This window comes from Pezoporus flaviventris, unplaced genomic scaffold (assembly GCF_033815535.1).
Source record: "Pezoporus flaviventris isolate CSIRO_AGI_PZ_B2104156 unplaced genomic scaffold, CSIRO_AGI_Pfla_v1 ptg000007l, whole genome shotgun sequence".
NCBI lineage: Eukaryota > Metazoa > Chordata > Aves > Psittaciformes > Psittacidae > Pezoporus > Pezoporus flaviventris.
In genome coordinates this window covers 97,033,970-97,055,941 of record NW_026892555.1, presented here as the reverse complement: position 1 = coordinate 97,055,941, position 21,972 = coordinate 97,033,970, and the positions used below count along the sequence as shown (strand labels likewise).

At 39.3% G+C, this 21,972-nt stretch overlaps 1 protein-coding gene across 3 annotated transcripts in view; it reads right to left on the bottom strand.

Annotated features, from left to right (window-relative positions):
* SLC9A3 (solute carrier family 9 member A3) overlaps nt 1-19,654 on the bottom strand; it is a 53,024-nt gene extending 33,370 nt beyond the window's left edge. For 2 of the 3 annotated variants that reach the window (XM_061449643.1, XM_061449644.1), the window contains exon 1: nt 18,464-19,654. In XM_061449643.1, the coding sequence (XP_061305627.1) occupies nt 18,464-18,659 (196 nt within the window). In that variant the 5' untranslated portion in view covers nt 18,660-19,654. The remainder of the gene's footprint in view (nt 1-18,463) is intronic. The other variant, XM_061449645.1, reaches the window with a different exon arrangement.
* Between the last annotated feature and the right edge of the window lie 2,318 nt (nt 19,655-21,972).

The following is a 21,972-nucleotide window of genomic DNA, read 5'->3' as shown; positions in this document are numbered from 1 at the left end:
GATCAGCCTGGAGAAGAGAACGCTCTCGGGAGACCTTATAACAGTCTTCTAGTTCCTAAAGGGGGTACTCATACAAGAAATCAGGAGAGGGACTTTTTATAAGAGCATGCAGTGACTGAACAAAACGGAATGGCTGTAAATTGGCAGAGAGAAGGTTTAGATTAGACATTAGGAAAAAAAATCATCCTTGTGAGGGTGGTGAGGCCCTGGCACAGGTTGCCCAGAGAAGCTGTGGCTGCCCCATCCCTGGCAGTGTTCAAGACCAGGCTGGATGCTGCTTGGAGCAACCAAGTTGCTCCAAGTTTTTGCTACTTGTCCTTAAGTATTTGGTATTACTTGCTACCTATTTCATGTATTTGTTCAAGAACACATTCTTCTCTCAAGTCCACTTTCTACTTACTCCACTCTTCTACTAAGAGAAGATTTTTGACACCATTTCCTATATAATGAAGTTTCCCATACGTATATTTTCCTTATGCTCTGTTATGGCTCCCTTTACTTCTCATTAGTCCTACCAACCTACTAGTTCTCTAATAAAGTTCTTGCACTTGCTATACTTCATTTCTCCGTATTCATGTGTCTTTCATTTTCTGTTCTATCCTTGTAACTCGTTATTTTCATGACATGCCAGTTTCGCATCCCTGTGCACTGACCTCAGTCGTACCGGATCTCCTTTGTAAGATCTCCTTCATGACTTGACTACATTAGTTTTCTACCCTTGCTACATTACCAAACACAGCATTTCTTGCCTGCATAGCTGTAGGCATACCTTCCAACTAATTACAGTTGCTTATGTTGCCTGCATAGGGCTCTAGGAATTTTAATTATCACCGTAAGAACTAGAAGACCTATTTAGTTGTGCAGCCAGGCCCTCCATTACCACACCACCACATTTAATGATCCTCTTCTGGGGAGATTTTTGCTCCAGCTAAGCCTATGTGAAGACACACCAGCAGCCTTCAGGGCATAGCTAGAGACTAATAGATGAATTTTGGCCTAAAACAAGGGGCAAAAAACCAAAACCAACCCAAACAGTCCATTGTGTTCCAAGAGTGGTTTTGTTGAAGCAAGGATTCAAAGTCTAAGGGAGCTGCCTTTCTAGTCTGCCCAGGAAATGTTTGAGCAGACACAACATGGCCAAAGCTGATCATTATTCCCTTTTTAATCTTTATCAACAAAGTGTGCTCCATTTTTTTTTCTGATCAAGAGACTGCTAGCATATTTTATGGTCCTCTAGATACTGTTCTGTGGACCTTGCGACAACAATATTCTGCAAGTCTTATGAATTGATTTTGCCATTTTGAATTGCTTATTGTACAAGTAGTACAAAAGCCTTAAAGAAAAAGCCTTTACTGATTTATTCTAAACACTACTACTTAGATTTTAACTTATTTTGTTAATTAATTCCTTATGCTTTTACCAAATCTAGCAAAAATACAAAGATTTACTGGGGGGGGGGGGGACGGGGGGACAGACACACACACGACCAAAACAAAAAAAAAAAAACCACCAGAAAACCAAAACCCACACAGAAATATTTTATGTCTCAGAGCTATTTTATATCTGAAGAAAATCAGAGAAATAATGTAAGTGTATTGTGTAACAAGAAGTTTTTTTATAGGTCCTTGGATACTGTCTTAAAATATAAGAACATGACTGTTAATACTATTCATACTTAATCTTGGACATTTGTTTTCCTAAGCAAAGCCCAAAGTCCTTCATATGTAACTTGTTTAGATGAACTGGTTTGAGTTTGGTTTTCTCCAGCTCAAGAAAGTTTTCTTTATTTGTCACATATGTAATGACCACCATTTAAGAAGTGTACAGCATTGTAATGAGCTCATTAAACAGGAGATTTTAGGTTGCTGTTCTTTGTAGGTGAACAATTAACAAAATATATTAGTAATTAAAAATGCAACCAACATACAGGTCAAGGTTTCCAGTTGATAGGTTATAACATAAAAAGATAGCCCCAAGCCAAATTCAAAGAAGTGTGTGAGTAAGCAACTATTACTTCTATAAGCACTTAGAGCATAATGAAGTATAAGCAATCAGGTTTTATCATAATTATGCCAAACAGCTCTTGTTTGAAGGAGCAGTCCCACTGCAGTGTAAGTGTGGTAGCATTTGGCCCTTATGGAACTGAATGGCACTGAAAGAAAAACGGGAACAGTCAAAAATAATATTTCAAAATGAGAGCAAAGTACACATTAGAAACACCTTGAAGTATAGCAGAGGATATAAAACAGGACAGCAAAAGTCTCATAAAACTGCTTAATTTCCTACGCAAATGTGTTAGAGTTAAGTTTGAAAGACAGTTTTCTTGCTCAAGTTAATATTCCATAATTCCTGAATTAAGGGTTACTATGAGTTTTCTGTGTTTAGAAGCTGTCAGTGCATGGTATTACATACTGAATTGAAATATAAAGAATTACAGTTGAAGGGTCTTACATTCTCTGTATACAAAAGAATAAAAATACAATATTTCTGTCACAACCTCTTCCAATTAAATGTTAAAGGATTGGCAATAACTATAAGCAGAACTAGCTGTAATTTTCTGATCAGTAAGGTAGTTTTGACTAAAATGGAGGTCTAAAAGTCCAGCTGATTTTACAAATTAAATAAAAAGGCATTTTAGAGCATGAACACAAGGATTTACTTACTACTAGTGGTACACATTGAATCTGCTCCAGCTTTTAAGTTATCTTAAAAAATTCACTGAAATTTATTGACAAATAGTGAAAGCTTTTTTATTTAATATATTTTTAAACATGGGGAGAACCGAGTTAAACAAAGAAATGACAAAAAAAGCTGAGTTAACTCATTTTACACTATGAATTTTAGATTTTTTTTCCTTTTGACCTTTATTTTAATTCATTTATCATATTCCCTTTGGGAATATTTTGGCTACTGCTCATATGGACAAAACACTGCAAAGAAATGGGTTACCGGTAATATATGGGAGCAGTTGTTCTGGTGTCATGACAAATTGTGTAAAGAATTACCAAAGCCTGAACACAAACAAGAAACAGTTCTTCTCCTTGTTTCAGGTTCACTATACAAAGAAGAAAAAGAAGATGCGTAAGAAATAATTTTATGATCCCAACAGTAGGTTGAAACTCTGAAAAATTCCATAAGGACTTCCTGTTCTTCCCTGGTACTGCTTCTTGCAGGGCATGGTAAGGATTGCTGCCTGTTAGGAAGGGCATGAAGGGCATAACTAATGCCTAAGGGTTAGGGGGAATAGCTATGAAGGCTGCTCCAAGTCATGGGGTAGGAAAGCACTTTCCTTGGTAGACTGCCTTGCTTCCTGCTCCCTATATTCCACCCTGGCAAGATTTTAATTAGTACACTTGGCGTAGCATGGTATTACAGTGGAAATATTCTGATGGCAGCAGTAAATTAAATTAGTATTAAGGCACACAAATATAGCAGTGATGCCCACAGACAAAAAAAAGTAAAATCACAAAAGTCAAGTAGCTCTTGCTTAAAACTGAAAACAAGCTTAATTTGAGAGAAGCTGAGAAAACATACCTGGCTAGCTGCTACTGAAAGGGAATGCTACTGTTCCACCTCCCAGGCTTCAAAATTTTGCCAGAGCCTTATTTTGGTCATCTAGTCCACCCACCGCAACTAGGGACATTCAACCAGATCAGGCTGCACAGAGCCCTGTCCAACCTGACATTGAATATTTCCAGAGACATCTACCACCTCTCTGGGCAAATTGTGCCAGTGCCTTCCTACTCTCATTGTAAAAAATGTCTTCCTTATATCTAGCCTAAATCTACCTTCCTTTAGTTTAAAACTATTACCATTTTCCTATCACAACAGGTCCTACTAAAAAGTCTGCCACCATCTTTCTTTAATTCCCCTTTAATTATTGAAAGACCACAATAAGGTCTTCCCAGAGCCCTCTCTTCTCCAGGCTGAACAACCCCAACTCTCTCAGCCTTTCTTATGTTGGGGGCCCCATATCTGAATGCAGTACTCCAAGTGGGGTCTCATGAGAGGAGGATATGGGGGCACGATCACCTCCCTCAACCTGCCGGTCAAGCTTTTGATGCAGCCCAGGATACAGTTGGCTTTCTGGGCTGTGAGCACACACTGCCTGCTCGTGTCCAGTAAAGGCTGTCCAGTGTTGGCTTTAGTTCTGAAAGAATTAATGTAACATTTTCAAATACATGTAAATGCCAGGATAGGCTCTGGAAAAAGACTGCTGGTATGGAAGAGCATCAACCACACAGAAAGACGTAGCTGAACTGACACTCCTTTATACCAACTATAAAGTAAAAAATACAGGTAAATTAATCCCACTGTTGTTTGAAAACAAAGCGTTGTGAACAGCCAAACTTAATAGTTTTCTGCTAATACTATTTTTTTTCCCATTAATCTCTTGAACTCCTCTACCGAAATATACTGTTACTCCTGATAGGAAGTTTAAAAAGAGATTATGGATTTTCCACTTCCTGCCACATTCACTACCATCTAAGTAATATACTTAGGATATTAAAATAAAATACAGGATTTATTTTTCTGTTTTGTTTGTCAGCATCTGAATCTGCTTGATTATTTATCTTTACTTCCATCATATTTGTAACTGATAAACTGTTCCCAAAGTATGGACTCCTTACCAGGCTTCTTTCAACTCCAGGTACAGATATTGTATTTTAGGCACAACAGCACAAACACTTCTGTTGACTGTAGTACTATTTCGCTTGACTTTAATCATAAAGCCTTTATCAGATGAGGGCAATACAGACAAGATTTTACTGACTACTAACACATTGGGATCCTCCATCATGTGATAAAGATCACACACTATACCAGGCAGTAAGAGGAAATACAGCTATAGACCAGTCATCCTTACTTTTGCGTAGGTCTTTCCTGACATAAGAGCTTCAGTATTTATACACAAGCTGAGTTTCCACCTACAGTGGCAGATTTATTTTGGACTGGTTTTAATCTTTACTTCTAAATCACAATAAACAGAAGGAAACTTCATACTTCCTGCTGCTGTTTTAACATCCTCATACTTTCAAACACCAAACAGCATTATGCAAGTGAACATGGCTTGAAAATTATGTTCTATACCTTAGGAAAGGCTGAAGAATTAAGATGCTTTATTGAGTGCTCAAAAAGAATAATTTTGTCTCAAAGCAAAAAGCTTTAGCTTTTCAGTTACTACCATTTTCTTCAGGACCAGTATTCAAGACAGGAAAACAAGATGTACTTCCATTTACTGAAATGTTAGGGAACATCGGACTGGAAATAAAATGACTATATTATGTACTAAGGAATTGCTGCTCCCTTTAAGTCTGTGAGAACTGTGACAACCCTTTTTATAGACTCATGTGAAGTGTAATAACCTCATCCTCGGATCAGAGAATATCTGAAAATTGAATTAACTTGAGAGGCGAAGAGGGTGAAAGCGAATTACAAAGCATTTCTCTTTCACCGACTTCAATGTCATATCTATCACACTGTGAAATAAGAAAGAAAAATGTGTATTTTCCCAACTTGCTCTGTTTTTTATTTCTAATAAAAATTTTGAAAGAGTGCACACATTTTTTCTAAATATTACTAAGAAGAAAGTAACTATAAACCAGTCTTCTATTTCCAGACACTTACTGTGTAGCAGTGTAAGTTTTCAGCACTACAGGAAACACGTTTCAGGCTCTGTTAGGGGTGCTACACAGCAACTTACATAACTGGCCTGATTGAACTATCACCTTCCCTGTTTTACAACCTATCTTTTGTTCTTATCTTGAATCATTAAGACTTTGTGGCATGGTATTGTGGAGCACAGAAATAAAAAAAATAAAAAGAAGGCAAGTACTAAACCAGAAAACTCTGTAACTGTGGATAGCTGCACTATCCCTTTTTTTAAAAAAACTGTTAGGTATAATCCCGTACAGATAAAATGAAGACTTATAGGATTGTTTGGAGCAGATAGAAAGGTGGCTCTCTGTTTTGAAGAAATACTTAGCATAACATCGAAGAGAACAAAGTGATGCTGATTACTGACCTTGTCTAGGAAATGCCGCCTTAGTGGAAATAAAACTAAGCCTTTCTGTGCCTGTTCTTTTTACACCTCTAAAAGTTAGCATCCTCTAGGATACACTGTACTCCACAGAACAAAACGTAGAACCACTGGATGAGTCTTCCTGAGGACAGATTCCCCAAGAAAAAAAGCTATCCTCTTGAAGTTTTATAGAGAAAAGTCTAAAAAATCTTATCTTGCTAATTCATTATAAGAGATTCTGAATAACGGATGCAGTGATAGAACCTGTCAGACAGTATTTTATGACAAAATGCTTTCAATGAATAGAAGGTATGTTAACAGAAATCCTCATATGCTAGTCAAATGTTCATCTTCTTTATGATAAAAAGCCAACAAATTAAGGATTTAATAATTTTATTCAGACACAACGAAAAATATGTAAATATTTTGTGCTCTTTTTGTTTTTCCTTCACAATCTAATGACATCATTTTATGCAGTCTCATCTGTAGCTTCTATACTGCCCTTTCTGACAGTACTTTCTATCCTACTTTTTTTGTTATTGATCTGTGCATTGATCTACAAGAAATTTATTTTTTTTTAATGTAGACTGTCTGACTCAGCTTGTTACACTAGAAAGATTGCGTACTCTAATTCATTGACTGTCTATAAAAATATAATTTCTTTTCCACATGACGTCTATGGTAGGAAATGTTAAAGAAACATGAAAATAATCACAGTATTTATGCAATATTTCTCCTCAGAAAGAGAATGCACTTTCCTCCACTAATGATCTTCCACGCCAACTAATCTAAACAGATAACTGAGCTCAAAATATCTTCATTTACACTTCAATTATGTACCTTGACAAAATACCAGTTCAATAGTCAAAATGTTGTACTACCCAGCTTGTATGATCTTTGTGAAGTTAAATTAAAATAGGAGACAAATGAGAATCATATAAGGAAGCAATAGGATACCACCACGGCCATAACTATCATGGTCTAAGAAATTTCTTGGTGCTTCCTGTAGTAAAGAACTGTAATGATAACTCAGTGGGGGTTTTTGCTTGGTTGGTTTGGGTTTTTATCTTTTTGTTTTGTTTGGGGATTCTTTTTTTAAGATCACAGTAGGCCGTGTTCTTGAGAGAAAAACAATTAGAAATAGGGAACCCAAGGTACAAGAGGAACTTCTTACAAGGGCATGTAGTGATAGAACAAGGGGGAATGGCTTTAAACTGAAAGAGATTAGATATTAAGAAAAAATCTTCAGTATGAGGGTGGTGATGCACTGGCATAAGTTGCCCAGAGAAGCTGTGAATGATCCATCCCTGGAAGAGTTCAAGGCCGATCTGGATGGGGCTTGGAGCAACCTGGTCCAGTGGAAGGTGGGAAGGTGTCCCTGCTCATGGCAGGGGTTGGAACTAGATGAATTTTAAGGTCTCTTCCAACCCAAACCATTCTAGGATTCATATGGCCACCATATATTCCCCTCTCCCCTCTACCTTAGTATGCAATTTTGCTCCAGCTAATCAAAGTATACTGATTCCATCAAAACTGTATGGAGAAACGTTGCTCTCTTTGACCAGGTGGATGGACCTGGGTAAAGGTCCACCCACATATGAACACTGCTAATCCAAACACCAGGATCTGCCTGTCTAATTGATAGAACAACTAATTCTGGAAAAAATTTCCAGGCACATCAAGGACAAGAAATTCTTCTGGAGTAGTCAGCATGGCTCCACAAAGAGAAGTCATGCTTGACCCACCTGGTTAACTTGCACTGTTAAATGACAGGCCTGGTAGATGAGGACAGAAAAATGGCTAGTGCCGAGCCTTCAGTAAGGCCTTTGACAATGTTTCCCATAAGAACTTCATAGTCCACAAGGCTGTTTCTGTAGGGGTGGATGAGTAGGCAGTGAGGTGGATTGAAAACTCTGAATGGCTGGTCCCTGAGGGTAGTGATCAGTGATGCAAAATCAAATTGGAAACTTGTAACTAGTGGTCTACCCCAGAGGTCAGTACTGGGTCTAGGCCTGTTCAGCATCTTCACTGATTATCTGAATGATGGGGCAGAGCGTACCCTCAGCAAGTTTGCTGATAGTGCAAAGTTGGGATGAGTGGCTGATAGGCCAGAGGGTTGTGCTGCTAACCAGAGGAACCCCAAAAGGTTGGGGAAATGGGCTGACAGGAACATCAGGGAGTTTAGCAAGGAATAACCCCATGCACCAGGGATATGCTGGGGGTGGGGGGCACCCAGCAGGAAAGGTGGTTGGCAGAAAAGGTCTTAGGGGTCCCAGTAACCACCCAGTATACGTAGCCAGTGATGTGCCCTTGTAGCAAAGGTGGCTACTGGTATCCTGAGCTGCAATAGGCAAAGTATTGCCAAGCAGGCTAAGGTAGGTGCTCCTTCCCCTCTATTCAGCACTGGCAAGGTCTGCATTGAGTTCTGGGCTCCTCAATACCAGAGAGACATGGACATACCGGACAGAGTCCAACAAAGGTCCAGGAAAATAATTGGGGGATTGGAGCATCTCACATACAAGAAAAGGCTGAAAGAGCTGAGGCTGTTTAACCTGCAGAAGAGAAGGCTCGGGGGGGAAGAGGATTTCAACCACTTATGTAAACACCTGATGGGAATATGCAAAGGTGACAGAGCCAGGTTCTTTTCTGTAATGCACAACAGTAACAGGACAAGAGGCAGTGGCCACAAACTGAAACACAGGAAGTTCTGGCAGAGATCATTGCTGGGCTGCTCTCCATCATCTTTGGTAAGCTGTGGGAAACGGGAGAGGTGTCCGAGGATTGGAGGATGACAAATGTCATGCCAGTCTATAAGAAGGGCAAGAAGGAGGACCTGGGTAATTATAGACTGGTCAGCCTTACCTCCATTCCTGGAAAGGTGATGGAACAACTTATTCTTGACACCATCTCTAGACATATCGAGGATGAGAGGGTCATTCAGAGCAGCCAACATGGTTTTACCAAGGGGAAGTCATGTTTGACCAACCTTATAGCCTTCTATGAGGAAGTAAGTAGGTGGCTGGATGATGGTAGAGTGGTAGATGTGTTTTTTCTTGATTTCAGTAAGGCATTTGATACTGTCTCCCACAGCATCCTCATAGATAAGCTAAGGAAGTGTGGGCTTGATGATCAGGTAGTGAGGTGGATCAAGAACCGGTTGAAAGGAAGAAAGCAGAGTTGTGGTGAGTGGGGCAGAATCTATCTGGCAGTCTGTGACTAGTGGAGTCCCTCAGGGGTCGGTGCTGGGACTGGTGCTGTTTAATATTTTCATCAACGACCAGGATGAGGGAACTGAGTGTACCCTCAGCAAGTTCACTGATGATACTAAACTGGGAGGAGTGGCTGACACACCAGAGGGCTGTGCTGCCATTCAGCGAGACCTGGGCAGGCTGGAGAGTTGGGCAGAGAGGAACTTGATGAAATTCAACAAGGGCAAGTGTAGAGTCTTGCATCTGGGGAAGAACAACCCCATGTACCAGTACAGGCTGGGGGCTGACCTGCTGGACAGTAGTGAAGGGGAAAGGGACCTGGGGGTCCTGGTGGATAGGAGGTTGACCATGAGCCAGCAATGTGCCCTTGTGGCCAAGAAGGCCAATGGCATCCTAGGGTGCATTAGAAAGGGTATGGTTAGTAGGCCAAGAGAGGTTCTCCTCCCTATCTACTCTGCCTTGGTGAGACCACATCTGGAATATTGTGTCCAGTTCTGGGCCCCTCAGTTCAAGAAGGACAGGGAATTGCTTGAAAGAGTCCAGTGCAGAGCCACAAAGATGATTAAGGGAGTGGAACATCTCCCTTATGAGGAGAGGCTGAGGGAGCTGGGTCTCTTTAGCTTGGAGAAGAGGAGACTGAGGGGTGACCTCATCAATGTTTACAAATATGTAAAGGGTGAGTGTCAGGATGATGGAGCTAGGTTTTTTCAGTGATGTCCAGTGATAGGACAAGGGGCAATGGGTGTAAACTGGAGCATAGGAGGTTCCATGTGAACATCAGGAAAAATTGCTTTACTGTGAGAGTGACAGAGCACTGGAACAGGTTGCCCAGGGGGATTGTGGAGTCTCCTACGTTGGAGATATTCAAGGCCCACCTGGACAAGTTCCTGTGTGATGTACTCTAGGTTACCCTGCTCTTGCAGGGCGGTTGGAGTAGATAGTCTTTTGAGGTCCCTTCCAACCCTTGGGATTCTGTGAACATCAAGAAACACTTTTTCACTGTGAAGGTGCAGAGCATTGGCACAAGTTGCCTCGAAGGATTGTGGAGTCTCCATCCTTGGAGATATTCAAAAGCTGTCTGGACATGATCCTGGGCAACCAGCTGTAGATTGCTCTGGTTTAGCACCTGATGATCTTCAGAGGTCCCTTCCAATCTCAACCATTCTGTGAACTCTATAGGAGGTCTCATGTCCAGCAAAATTCCAAACTGATGCCTGTGTTACAGGACACTATGCATGTGCTCCTGTGTTCTTTCCCCCTAGTCATCAGCTTCAGAGACAGTTATATCACAGGAACACTGTATCACTGACTTAAGCCTTAAACACAGCCACTTACCACTGACTGATCCAATCTGAAAGATTACTTTTCCCAGTTCACTTCCATCCCAAAGACATCACCAGAATTAAGTAGGATGGAATAGCCAAGGACCAGAGTTATTTCAGTGAAAAATCTAGCAACTGAATTCAACCCAAATCCCATAGCAGTTCAAGCTCTATACTATGCATTAGAACAGAACAGCAAGCATTCAAACACTGTTTATTCACTGTGGCATGAGCACTGCACTTAAACCACTAAATAACATTTATCAAATGAATTTGTTAAATATATGTCTAAGCTGTCAAGGCCTGAAAAATCTACATCCCGATAGACATCAGTACTGCTATTTCTCTGGAGTGGGGGCATTGTAAGAACTTCATACTACAACTATATTTAGTTTTATTATATAATCACATAACAACGTACCTCCAGTACAACTATTACTACTGATACTTACAGTAGTAAACAATCACTGTCATCTAGTTCCTGGAATACTATTATACCACTGAACCAATGTAAAAATATTCATTTTAATAAATGAGAAATAAAGTTTTAACTATGGCAAAATAGTTAACAGAAAATCAGTCTTGTATTTAGACAACTCCCTCCATCAGTTTGCAATCTTTTTCACCTGGGAGATTTTCATTATGAAAACTTACTGTCTGAAGACCTAGAAAGGTTTTTGAATGTTTAATATTTTCCTCAAAGCCCAACTTTTGGAAGTGAATGGATCCATAAGGCTTCTACTTTCCACTTACAAGGAACTGCAGTTGAAGCAAATAAATAATAATAACTAAATGTTTTTGAAAACTGGTATACAATCTACTAATTTTCCTTCTTGGTGTGTAACTACTGCTATTTCAATATTTGGGATTGACAAGAGGCTGAAGCATTTTTTCTTTCAAAAGATAAAAGCAAAACTCATCTAGGCACACATTAATGAGTTCAGACTTCTACTTTCAGTTACTGAGGAAGGAGAAAACTGTCCATATCTACTTCAAAACCCTGCTTTTGCAAAGGCCTTTCAGAATATCTTTCAATTTTCTTCTCCCATGAATAAACATTAAATATTTGTCCCTTAATTAAAAGTGTTTCCACTTTAGGTCTTGTATTCCATCTCGGTTGGCTCTTCCTTGTCAGCCAGTAGTTTCAGTATCTATGACTTTACAGTGCTTAACAGCCAATTGGGTATCAAGTAACTCCTGCCATAGGGGTAAATACTCTGTAAGCTGTTTTACAAAAGAAATCAAAATATTAGAACACAGTCAACAGGCCACGCTCTGCAGTTTACTGCAGAGACTGTTTTAATGGTCGATAATTTTAAATGGGTGCCACTTATTAACAAGTTGAAGAATAATTAGAGCCCCTAATTGTTCAGGACATAGTTTTTCTGCAGTAAACTAATGCAGAAAGATGAGAAAAATCAGAGAGAATTCCCTGAAAAAAGCAAAAAGATTAGAAATACTCTTCTATGCCTTCAGACTCAACACATCATCTTGGAATAGAACGAGCCATACAGAAGGTACAGTAAACCTCAGTAATCCATTACCCCATTACTTCAGAACAATTAGAACATGGTAAGTATGGGGAAAAGAAGCTTTGTATTTGAATTCAAAACATTTGTTTAAGCAAAATGGTGGTGAAACTCACTGACTTTTGATAAACTTCTGGAGGTATGAGTCAAAACAACTGGAAGAGCAACTTTCTTACTGCCAGGTCAAAGTAATTTCTCGTACCAGTGTCCCTGCTAAACATCTCTAACACACAAAGCTCCACAAAAACAAAGAGGACCTCACAAAGCCTTTCGCTTGGAGAGCCTGTGTACACCTGAAAGGATTTGCTGCTTGCACTTACTACTTGTAGACCTGTGGTCTGCTGCATTACCACAGGATATTTACAGTCACTTGGAGGGTTTGTAGATCACTCTTAGTAATAAGTGGCTTTAGCTCTGAAGACAGTAAATCAATGGTTTCAACAGTCCTAAGACTTCAGTATTAAAAGGATTCCATTGTTCTACAGGGAACACCAAGCACTTTGCACACAGGTGCCTGAAAGTAATTGATGGCAGAGATCCTTTCTTAGGTATGCATGCCTGAACTGTATTCAATTCAGGGCCATTCTCAACATGCCATTGTTTTCTTATGTAATTCACACAAGTTGCCATTGTACATTTGCTATTCGTCAGGGGATGTAATCTGAATCTTGTCAAATTATACTGTCCTGATATCTTCTTCCCTACTCTAAATAATTAAGACTTGAGACTTGCAAGACCTGGAGGGGGAGGGGGAAGAAGATAAATGTGTGTTTCAAGGGGGCAGGAAGGACAGGAAAAGAATAAGTAAGGTTGCAAGAGTAAAATGGCAATGAAATGTGGAAATACGCATCCATTTAAGAAAGATATGGGTTATACAGTTGTTCCTAGGACTGTAAAAGCAAAGCTATTATTCTATGTTGGACAAGTTCTTTTCAGCTCCCTACAATGTTGCATACAAAAGGTAATTCCTAGGAAGGCAGAGATTTTTACAGTACTAAACATTCCTAGCTCACAGGTATTATAAACAGCACTTTGCAAGAGGAAATACAGGGTCTTACTAAAATGAAGACGCCCCAGTTATACAACATGGTTGCCAGAACAGATTTATAGCATTCCTAATATATTTTTTAAGATAGATAATAAAACACTACATTCATGAAGGAAATGCACATGCCTCTATTGTAACTATGTCAACCTGTTCCAGCTTCTACTAAGTTCACAACAAAAATAATTTTTTTTTCTTGTTATCTTGTTTAGGAGGATATGGGGAAGATAACCAAGTCCAGACTTCCTAGTCACAATGCAAAGTTCTTTTTCATATTATCACCTGCTAATTAAAGCAGCTTTTAACAAGCACTACAATCATGGCAAAGCTGGTAGTTTAAGCTTTGCAGGGCCTGGTGGTGTCCTCACCATTTGAGTCTCTGACTCCATTTTCAGTTAAATACTTCCAATAAACTTCTGCTAAGCATCCTTCAACATTTCTGCTTAAAGTTGTTATTTACTGAAGATCTATTCTCACTTTTTGCCCCCTTTTTATTAAAACAATACAGTAAATCACTTTCTCTAAGTAACTGACATGACTAGTGCTAAAATGCCAGGAGGAGAAACTTGGGATTCAAATAGGCTTTTGTTTTGACAGTTTGCTTTGGAGGGTGGGGTATTGATTTCTTCAAAGAAAATATTGCCCCAGGAGTCCAAATTGGATGGGTTGCTAGACCTGCATTTCACAGTTCCTTCCCTAGCCCATCCCTAGCATGCTTAAAATTCTCAACAGCAATTGTGTTAACAGATTTCTCTGAAGAACTCTTTTCTCAGAGTGCTCTAAGACAGTATGAAGGGACCTGAACAGGCACAAAGTAGAGCATTTGCAGGAACCCATATCTCTGTAAACTTAGAGATAGAGTGTTTTACGCCCCAATTCTCTTGTCCTCCTGGGGTCTCAGGAGCTGATGGACTCGGTAAGACCATCTGACACAGTATATTTGAGATATCACTAGGCCATCCTTCTCCTAAATGTTTCTTCCTTGTTATTGAATCACTTCTTCCCCCTCCTGCAAAGTATTGTGACATTTCTGAAGAGAAAAGAGAGATTTACCAGCTGTCCTGGATTCAAATTTCACTCCCACTTTCAAATTTCTAATGTAAAAGCCTTTAGATGTAAAGAAAAAAATAGAAAAGAAAAAAAGCTTTTGTGGCATTCTTGGACTCAGCATAAACTATACCAATGAATACGGCTGGCATGAAGTTTGAATCGCAGATAATGAAAAGGTTATGTACTATTCCTCATTCCTGTTCCTAGTCACTCTCCCACTCTTTCTTACAGTTGCTTATCTGTTCCACACTGAGCAATTTCAGGGGGTTAAAAGCAGAAAGACTGCTTTGAAGGTTTTTAGTTTTTTTTTTGTTTGTTTTTTTTTTTTAATTTTATTTTGGGACAAAAATTAACTGTCCATCTGAAGAAGGAAGAAATCCACAAAAGGATTTAAACCACAGGTAGGAATTTTACCAGTTTTGCAACATAACCTCCAATGAAAATAGAAATACAATCTCTCTATGACTCCTAGGATTATGAACAAGTATAGAAGCATGCAGTGCATACAGCCTAGCTAAAAAATGTACTTGGTTTTTGTTTTTGTTTTTTTTTTTTTGTTTTTAAATTGACATGGTCTCAGGAAATATCCTCAGGAAAAAAAAAGTATACAATATTCAGAGTTTAAACTATTTCTTCTCTTGCCCATTTTTAGCTCTTGAGCTGATTATTCCTTTCCTTCTACTTGTTTCCGAAGTTGTTTTCTGATCTCCCTCCTGCTTCTTTGGTTTTGGTTTGTTGTTTGGTTTGGGTTTTTTTCCTGTATCAGGCTTCCCTGCTACTGTTTGTGTCTTCTACATGTCTGTTTATTCAAAAGTTATTTTCAAGATGTGATCTCTTAAAGACATAGAAAGGAGAAGAACACATGATAAAATGAACATAGAAAACATGTGCAGGGCTGGAGAATGTGCATGTGCCTTTAATCTTCAATCAGAACTTTATTCTGCAAGTGTGTTGTTTAAAAATGTTACATTTTTTATCAGTGCCCTAGTCTGTAACTATATATACACGTGTGTATTTGTTTGAGGTTTTTTTTTCATTGATATTGCTCTCTTCATCTGGAGAACTGAGGTGCCAGAAAGTAGTCTCCTGAAGCCCACTGGGAGGGTTCTCAGCTGTACCTCATGTACCTTCTTCATTTAGATAAGATGTTTTTCTGGCTTAGCTTTACACATGTAAGTAGTTTATTGGCCTTATCCTATAAGGATACTCACTTGAAGTGATAACAGAGCCTATCAATAGAGGAAATAAAGATCATTAGCCAAAGTGGAACACTGTGTACCTTAGAATGAAGAGTTGGGACATCTCAAACGAAGAAGGTCAAATCCATTATAGTATGTAAAACAGTATACTGACATGCATTGGAAGTTTCATAGTAGACACAGACATGTTAACTTATTTCATATAGTGTATGAAAGCAAACTGTACAAAGACTCGTCCAGTTTGATTTGCAGCAATACTTAGACTTGCTCAAGAGATGCAAGTATTCTTCACACCCACAAAAATAAAAAAGCAGCTTTGTTCCCACAAACCCCAAAACATTAGGCACTTCTTCATGTATTTGCGATGCTTCTGAGATTTTACATACAATAGTTCATATTGCTGAATGCCTTGTCATCACCACTTTACATTCTGAATTTACACATGAATATTAAGTCCCAAAAAATCCACGAGAATCTTCTATTATATGCATGTTTCTACAAGCCATATACATCATAAACTGAAACTTTAAAAAAAAAACCACAACAGCAACAACAACAAAAAACAGACAAAACGATGCCAAACCAAACAAGAAACAAATAACAAAACCAAACCAACCAACCAACCTGAACAAAACCCCCACAAAACCCTAAAGTTATTCTAATGCAGAAGAAGACAAAATATTCTCACACACCTTTCATCCCCAGCTACCAATTGCAATTCCTAGAACACCCTTTGCTGACGCATTACCCTATCATCCACCAGTAAAATATCTCTCCCAGTCTGTAGCCATGGAGAAGCAAGTTTTCATGGATAGGAACACTGTCTCCCCAGCAAAAGACACACCAGCATTTTGACTCTACCTTTGGCCTCCTTTAGGTAGTAAAGCAAGAGATATAATGACAGATGTTCTAGATTTTCTTCCTCAGTTCTTTTCTGACTGATTTTTTACTGTATAAAATATCCTTGAACTGGCACAGGATTTTTGCCATTCAAAATCTGATAGATTTCTGATCTACTTTCCAGAACCACAGACATACCAAGGCAGATAGAAGCTGACAAACTGGGTTCCCCCCCCCACCTTCCCCCTCTCATTGATTTATATGAACACCTTCATGCTTTCTTCATTAATAAGCTGATAAACAGTGAGTATATATTTCTGCTTTTCTGTATTTTATTTCTGACCAGTGGGGAAAGCAGGAGCATTCATTGTTTCTAAGTGGAATACAGCAGTTGTCCGTTGCTTCTTCAGAGACAATGTCCAGAGTAGTATAAGACTGCAATTACAAATGTGAAGAGAGAGAAGAACAAAGCTTGACAGCTTTGGGGAAGAAAAATGATGGAGTTGATAGATACTATCTACTAGTAAGTGACACGCTCTGTGCAGCTGTGAAAGAAGTGCAGAACCAGCAACATTCAGCTCCTAAACTCCAAGGGCAATAAGTGTTTTATCAAGAGTTTATGATGAGGACTTCACAGTAGATTGGCTCATCTTAATCCAAGCTAATCTTAATCCAGGCCATTTAAACTTAAGTATACGACAATCTAACTGTCCTGATAGCTTCACAGGGTTTCTAAGACAGCACTGATATGATTGTGCAGCAATAATGTTACTCTATACAACTGTGGCACATGTACAAAATAGCAAAGCCTTAATAACACAAAGGGCAAATACTTATTTAGAAGAGTATTTCAAGAAGTAGATTCAAATAAGCCACCTGTATATTAATTTAGTTAGCACAATTTTGTAGAGACTCAGTGTTGTCACTGTTCTTTCCTGCATGTGGTTTCCCCAGCTTTCTACTTGATATAACCCTCCAACAGAAGTCAATTAAGACAAAACTATGTTTTTATGTAATCGAGGTAATGCAGCAACCATCTGAATACAAACTATTTGGAGATGTAGTCCAACATTGATACAGATATTTATTTATATATCTATGGTTAAGCAAGTGAAACCCAAGATGCAGGTATCACTGAAATATGCTTGAGAGTATCACTTCTACGTAACTTCCTCCTTTTTAAAAAAAATATTTTATTTAGAGATAGCATTTTTCACCTAAGCTTTTCTGTGTTTATCCTCTAGACAGAACATACCTAAGCACACTTTTTTAGATCTTCCATTCTCTCTGTGACAGGAAAAATCCATGGAATGTGATTCTGGTATCCCAAATGAGTATTAATGGTACAAGTACAGAAAAGTATTATTAGGATTTTTAGCTGATCATACCTTCTGAGTTGAGACTGATTTTAGAGGTGATTTATTAAAAATTGAAAATGACAGTTTGAGTGTCAGCAAAACTGGAGGTCTGTTTTTAGATCCAAATGTAAATGGACTGAAAACTATAGCATCAAGATAATAAATACATTCCAATTAAACAGTGACTCTTATAGCTCAGCAGCATTATTAATAATTGATTTTAGAAAAGCTACACAGATCAGAACATAACAATTAGAGCATTCATATAAATGCATTTACATTACACTGAAGTTGGACTAAGTCCCTGTTTTTCACTGATTCCAATTTCTTGAAGAAAATTCTGTGTGCTCTAAAGCTTGTATTTTTTCAGCTGCGTCAGAAGGTCTAATAATACCCATCACCTTTCTCTGTAAGCCACACTCTTACAGTAATTCAGCAATGCGCTGCAAGTGGAGAAGACTAAGTTCATATGTGTAGTTCACAGGGTCCATTTTTGATAGTGCTAGCTAATATAGCAACCAGTCATAATCAAGACATTAGTATATCATAAATTGGAATAAGCATTGTATAAGCAATAATTTCTGTTTCATTGCTGTATGAAGTTTTCCCCAGGAGCAACAGTAATGCAAGGTTTCAAGGAGTCAGGTGTGGAAGCCACAACCACAGTCCTGGGCACTGAAAACGAACTAAGTAACCCACTGGGACAGAAGATGATCACACTGCTGAGCACTGTATAGGGCAATATTATGAAATCAGGACAGAGTACAGTGAACCCCCTGAAAATGGGTCAGTGGACTTATAATAAGCTTTCTTCATTTACGTTGGGAGGGAGAAAGGAAAGGAGGAAGGGAAAGGGAAAGATCATGCACTAATATATAACTCTACTCACCGATTTTGGCCAGGCTGGCCACGAGTATCCAGAGTGTAATGACATAAGGGTCCTTGACGTGATCCCATTTGAAAGAGACGATGGCAAAGCTTTGAGACTGGTTGCTATTTATAGGGCTTCCCGAGCTTTTCTGTCCCAGCGCCACTGGGAGAGCCATCAGCCCCAGGAGGAACCCCACTCCAGATAGCTGCCTCATCTCCAAGCCACACAACAAAATCCTGCTTCCCCTTCCCTGAGAAATCCCGCCTCTTCGGAGGTCCTTGGGGGCGAGGTCCTTGCTCCTTCGCAGAGACGCGACCGAAGACTGTGGACCGCGGGACACGGGTGCAGGAAGGCAGAGAGGGTCCTATCCCGCCACCGTCGGCACGGCCGCACCGGCTGGCTCAGGTGCTGCTTTGCATGGGGTGGCCAAGGACGGGTCAGGGTCTCTCTGCATAGGCAGATGCTTCTAGCTAGGGTCCTGCTGCTTGCCCGCACCTGCCTTTATCAGGCTGTTCCCGAGCGGCCGGAGGCGGAGCTTTCCTGCCGCTCCCGCGGAGCCTGCAGCGCGAAGACAGCGATGTCCTGACTGAGCACCGCTCGGGATCAGCAGGGGAGCTCCGTTCCGCTGAGGGGCTGACAGCAGGCTGTGGGATGTATCTACCGTGTCGGCTCGGCTGCGGGCACATGGGGGTTGGAAAGAAGTGGCTTTGAGCTTTCGGTGCTCGAGAGCCAAAGCAGAGGTGCCCCAGCGGGCACGGCCAGGGTGGACCCGGCGGTACGTGCTTAGATTGGAGCCAGATGAGCAGATCCACAAGTCTCCGTTTGAGCGCTGTGAACGCGCAGCCCAGTGGGTCAGCCTTCTTCTCTCAGATCCACTGTCCTAGCCGGTTAGCACGAAGAAAATGCACTCTTTTCTGCTTTTCAGCTTCAAATCACTTTAGGATCTAGTACACCGAAGAAATAGCAGATTTCGCAAGCCAGCTTTTTCTTCTGTCCACCAGAGAGCACCTCTTCCCACGGTGCTCAGGGAAATGACACCATGAGGCAAGGTTTAGCTTTCCACTTAGATTTTCTTGCAGCTGTTTGTTAAGATGTGCTATATAAAAACACTACCGGGCTTCTTTTTACTGTTTACAGCGTGAAAGCTTTTGGAAGATTCTTACTTTCCTCCTGAAGCCTTCTTTCGTGCTAATAACATTTACCTGTTATACTGGATGGTCTATGTCGTGTACTGTAGGCAAGTGGACCCATGCTAATCACGGTGCTGTAAAAAGGCAGGCAGCATGTTCCCAGTAAACCGACCTCAGTGCACCTTTACACACACCACAGTTAGCATCAACTTCTATCTTCTGTTGTGTGCTCTGAAGCAATCCAGCTGGCCACATGTGCAGTCCACTGTTTCTGTGACTTTCTGGGGAAAAATCCCACCTTTTTATATAACTCACATGATAGCTCTATCAAAAGTTCAAAATCTTTAAAGCTCTCCCTTAAAACATCTGGAAAATTATGAAATGATTTTGACTATTTCAATCACCTGGGAGAACAGCTCAATACTTTTTCAAAGTTTAAGTGACCTGCACAGACACTCTATAAATCAATTAACTGGTTAATAAAAACAATGAATTTACAAGAAATATCGTTGTTACAAAGGGTGTCTGTCATTATCACGTTATAATCTTATTTAGCTAAGGAACTCAAGGAGCAAAGTTCTCTTGAGTTAATGAACTAAAGATTCAGTTATCATCACCTCAAAGCAAGTTCAGGCCTTGTGCTGGACAATCAAACAGGTTTTTAATTTTTTTTTCCCTTCCCGTACTTCCTCATTACTCAAGGGCAAAGAAATTATGCAGGAATTTTTAAACTAGGAGCTAATTTGAAGATGGAATTTGCAAAACTTTAGGAAGCATGATAGTAAAATATTTTCTTTGGTACCATTTCATATGGTAAATGTTGTGGACAAAAACTTGAAGAATATTTCAGTGTCTAAGAACCGAAATCCTATCTATATTCTTTTTATCTTTTTTTTGGAAGTAAGTACCTGCTGATCATCTCTGTAACCTGTTGCTGAGCTCTTTGGATAGTAGTAGCTTCTAGCTGCTAATGTTCCGTTTGCTGATATTAGGAGAACAATTAGCTTTAATAGAGACAGTCAGTACTAGTTTTATCACAACTTATCACAACCTTTTTTCACAACTTATTCCATGTACCATCACATCACAATTAAATATTTCAGGTGCAGCTGATAAAAGGGTGCTACAGTGTCCCATGTTATATATGTGTTTCTTCTCAAATCTAATTCCACAGAATGATGACCGGGTTAGAAATAAACCTTACTACTGATAGTGTTGAAGGGAACCATGCTGTTAAGACAAACATATCCTAGATCAAGAATGCATGCAGCTGTGCTAGAAAAATGAGAAAGCCTTCTCCAGTGGATCTTTTCTCAGATAAGCAATGGCTTACACTTCACTTGAAGGATCTGCAACCAAGATCATGCCTCTGATTACCTTTAGGTAGTGTTCTACTCATGACAATGGTGACATCAGCAACCAAGTTACATGACAATTCTGAATTTGGTGGTGGAGATAAACCCATATTAGCAAACAAAAAATGTTGGAAGTACCATCTTAGCACAGAAAAGATAATGTAAATATGCTCCTCAGTTGAAAGCATAATGACTAGCAACCTATCTTAAAGGAATGTGAGAATTTTAGAATTTGTAAGGATTTTTTAAGACCTTGGTGCAAACTGATACAAAAGTACATAATCTTGCTTGTCAAAAAATCTTCTCAAAAAAATGCTTACAACGTTGCTAAAATGCCAGCACTGTGTTTTTGTTTAACAGTAACAAGTTAATGGTTCAAGCTGTATCTGTGACATTTGTCCTATCTTCTGACTGCTGATGAATTTTTTAAAGTAGGCTGGATATCAAATGACAGTACATATCAGGGAATTCTTGTGCAATTCTTTAGTGTTAGCATGACACAGAGAGGACAGAGGAAGGAACTGGAACTCAAAAATCTCCTGTAGGTACATGAATACCTGCTAAACCAGCAGGCCGCTGAATATGTGAGAACTTATGTACAGATCATTTTGTTGTACAGTAATAAATTTGAGTTTATATATTTATTAATAGATTCCATTTTCTTCAAGGTTCTTTGTGGAATTCCTTATGTAGTTTCCTATGACCTCATTCTGTATCAGTAGCAGAAGCATTATCTTGAGTTCTAAGTTTGCAATAAAGATACCATATCACACAACAGCTGATATTTCCCGACTCTTCATAAAGATCACACAAGGAAGATGCTTTGTGTCCTGAGTGTTTACGTTTTGTATGGGTTTGTTTTTTTGTTTGTTGGTTGGTTTTTTTTTTGTTTTTTTTTTTAACTGGAAAAAAATCAAGCATTGTAATTTCTGGAAATGTTGTGTAAATAGTTGTTTAGAGAAGAGAATTAGTAGTATCTAACACACCCTTCATATGATCTGTTTCCTGTAAAGATTACTTCTTGGGAATTTTTTAAAATCTC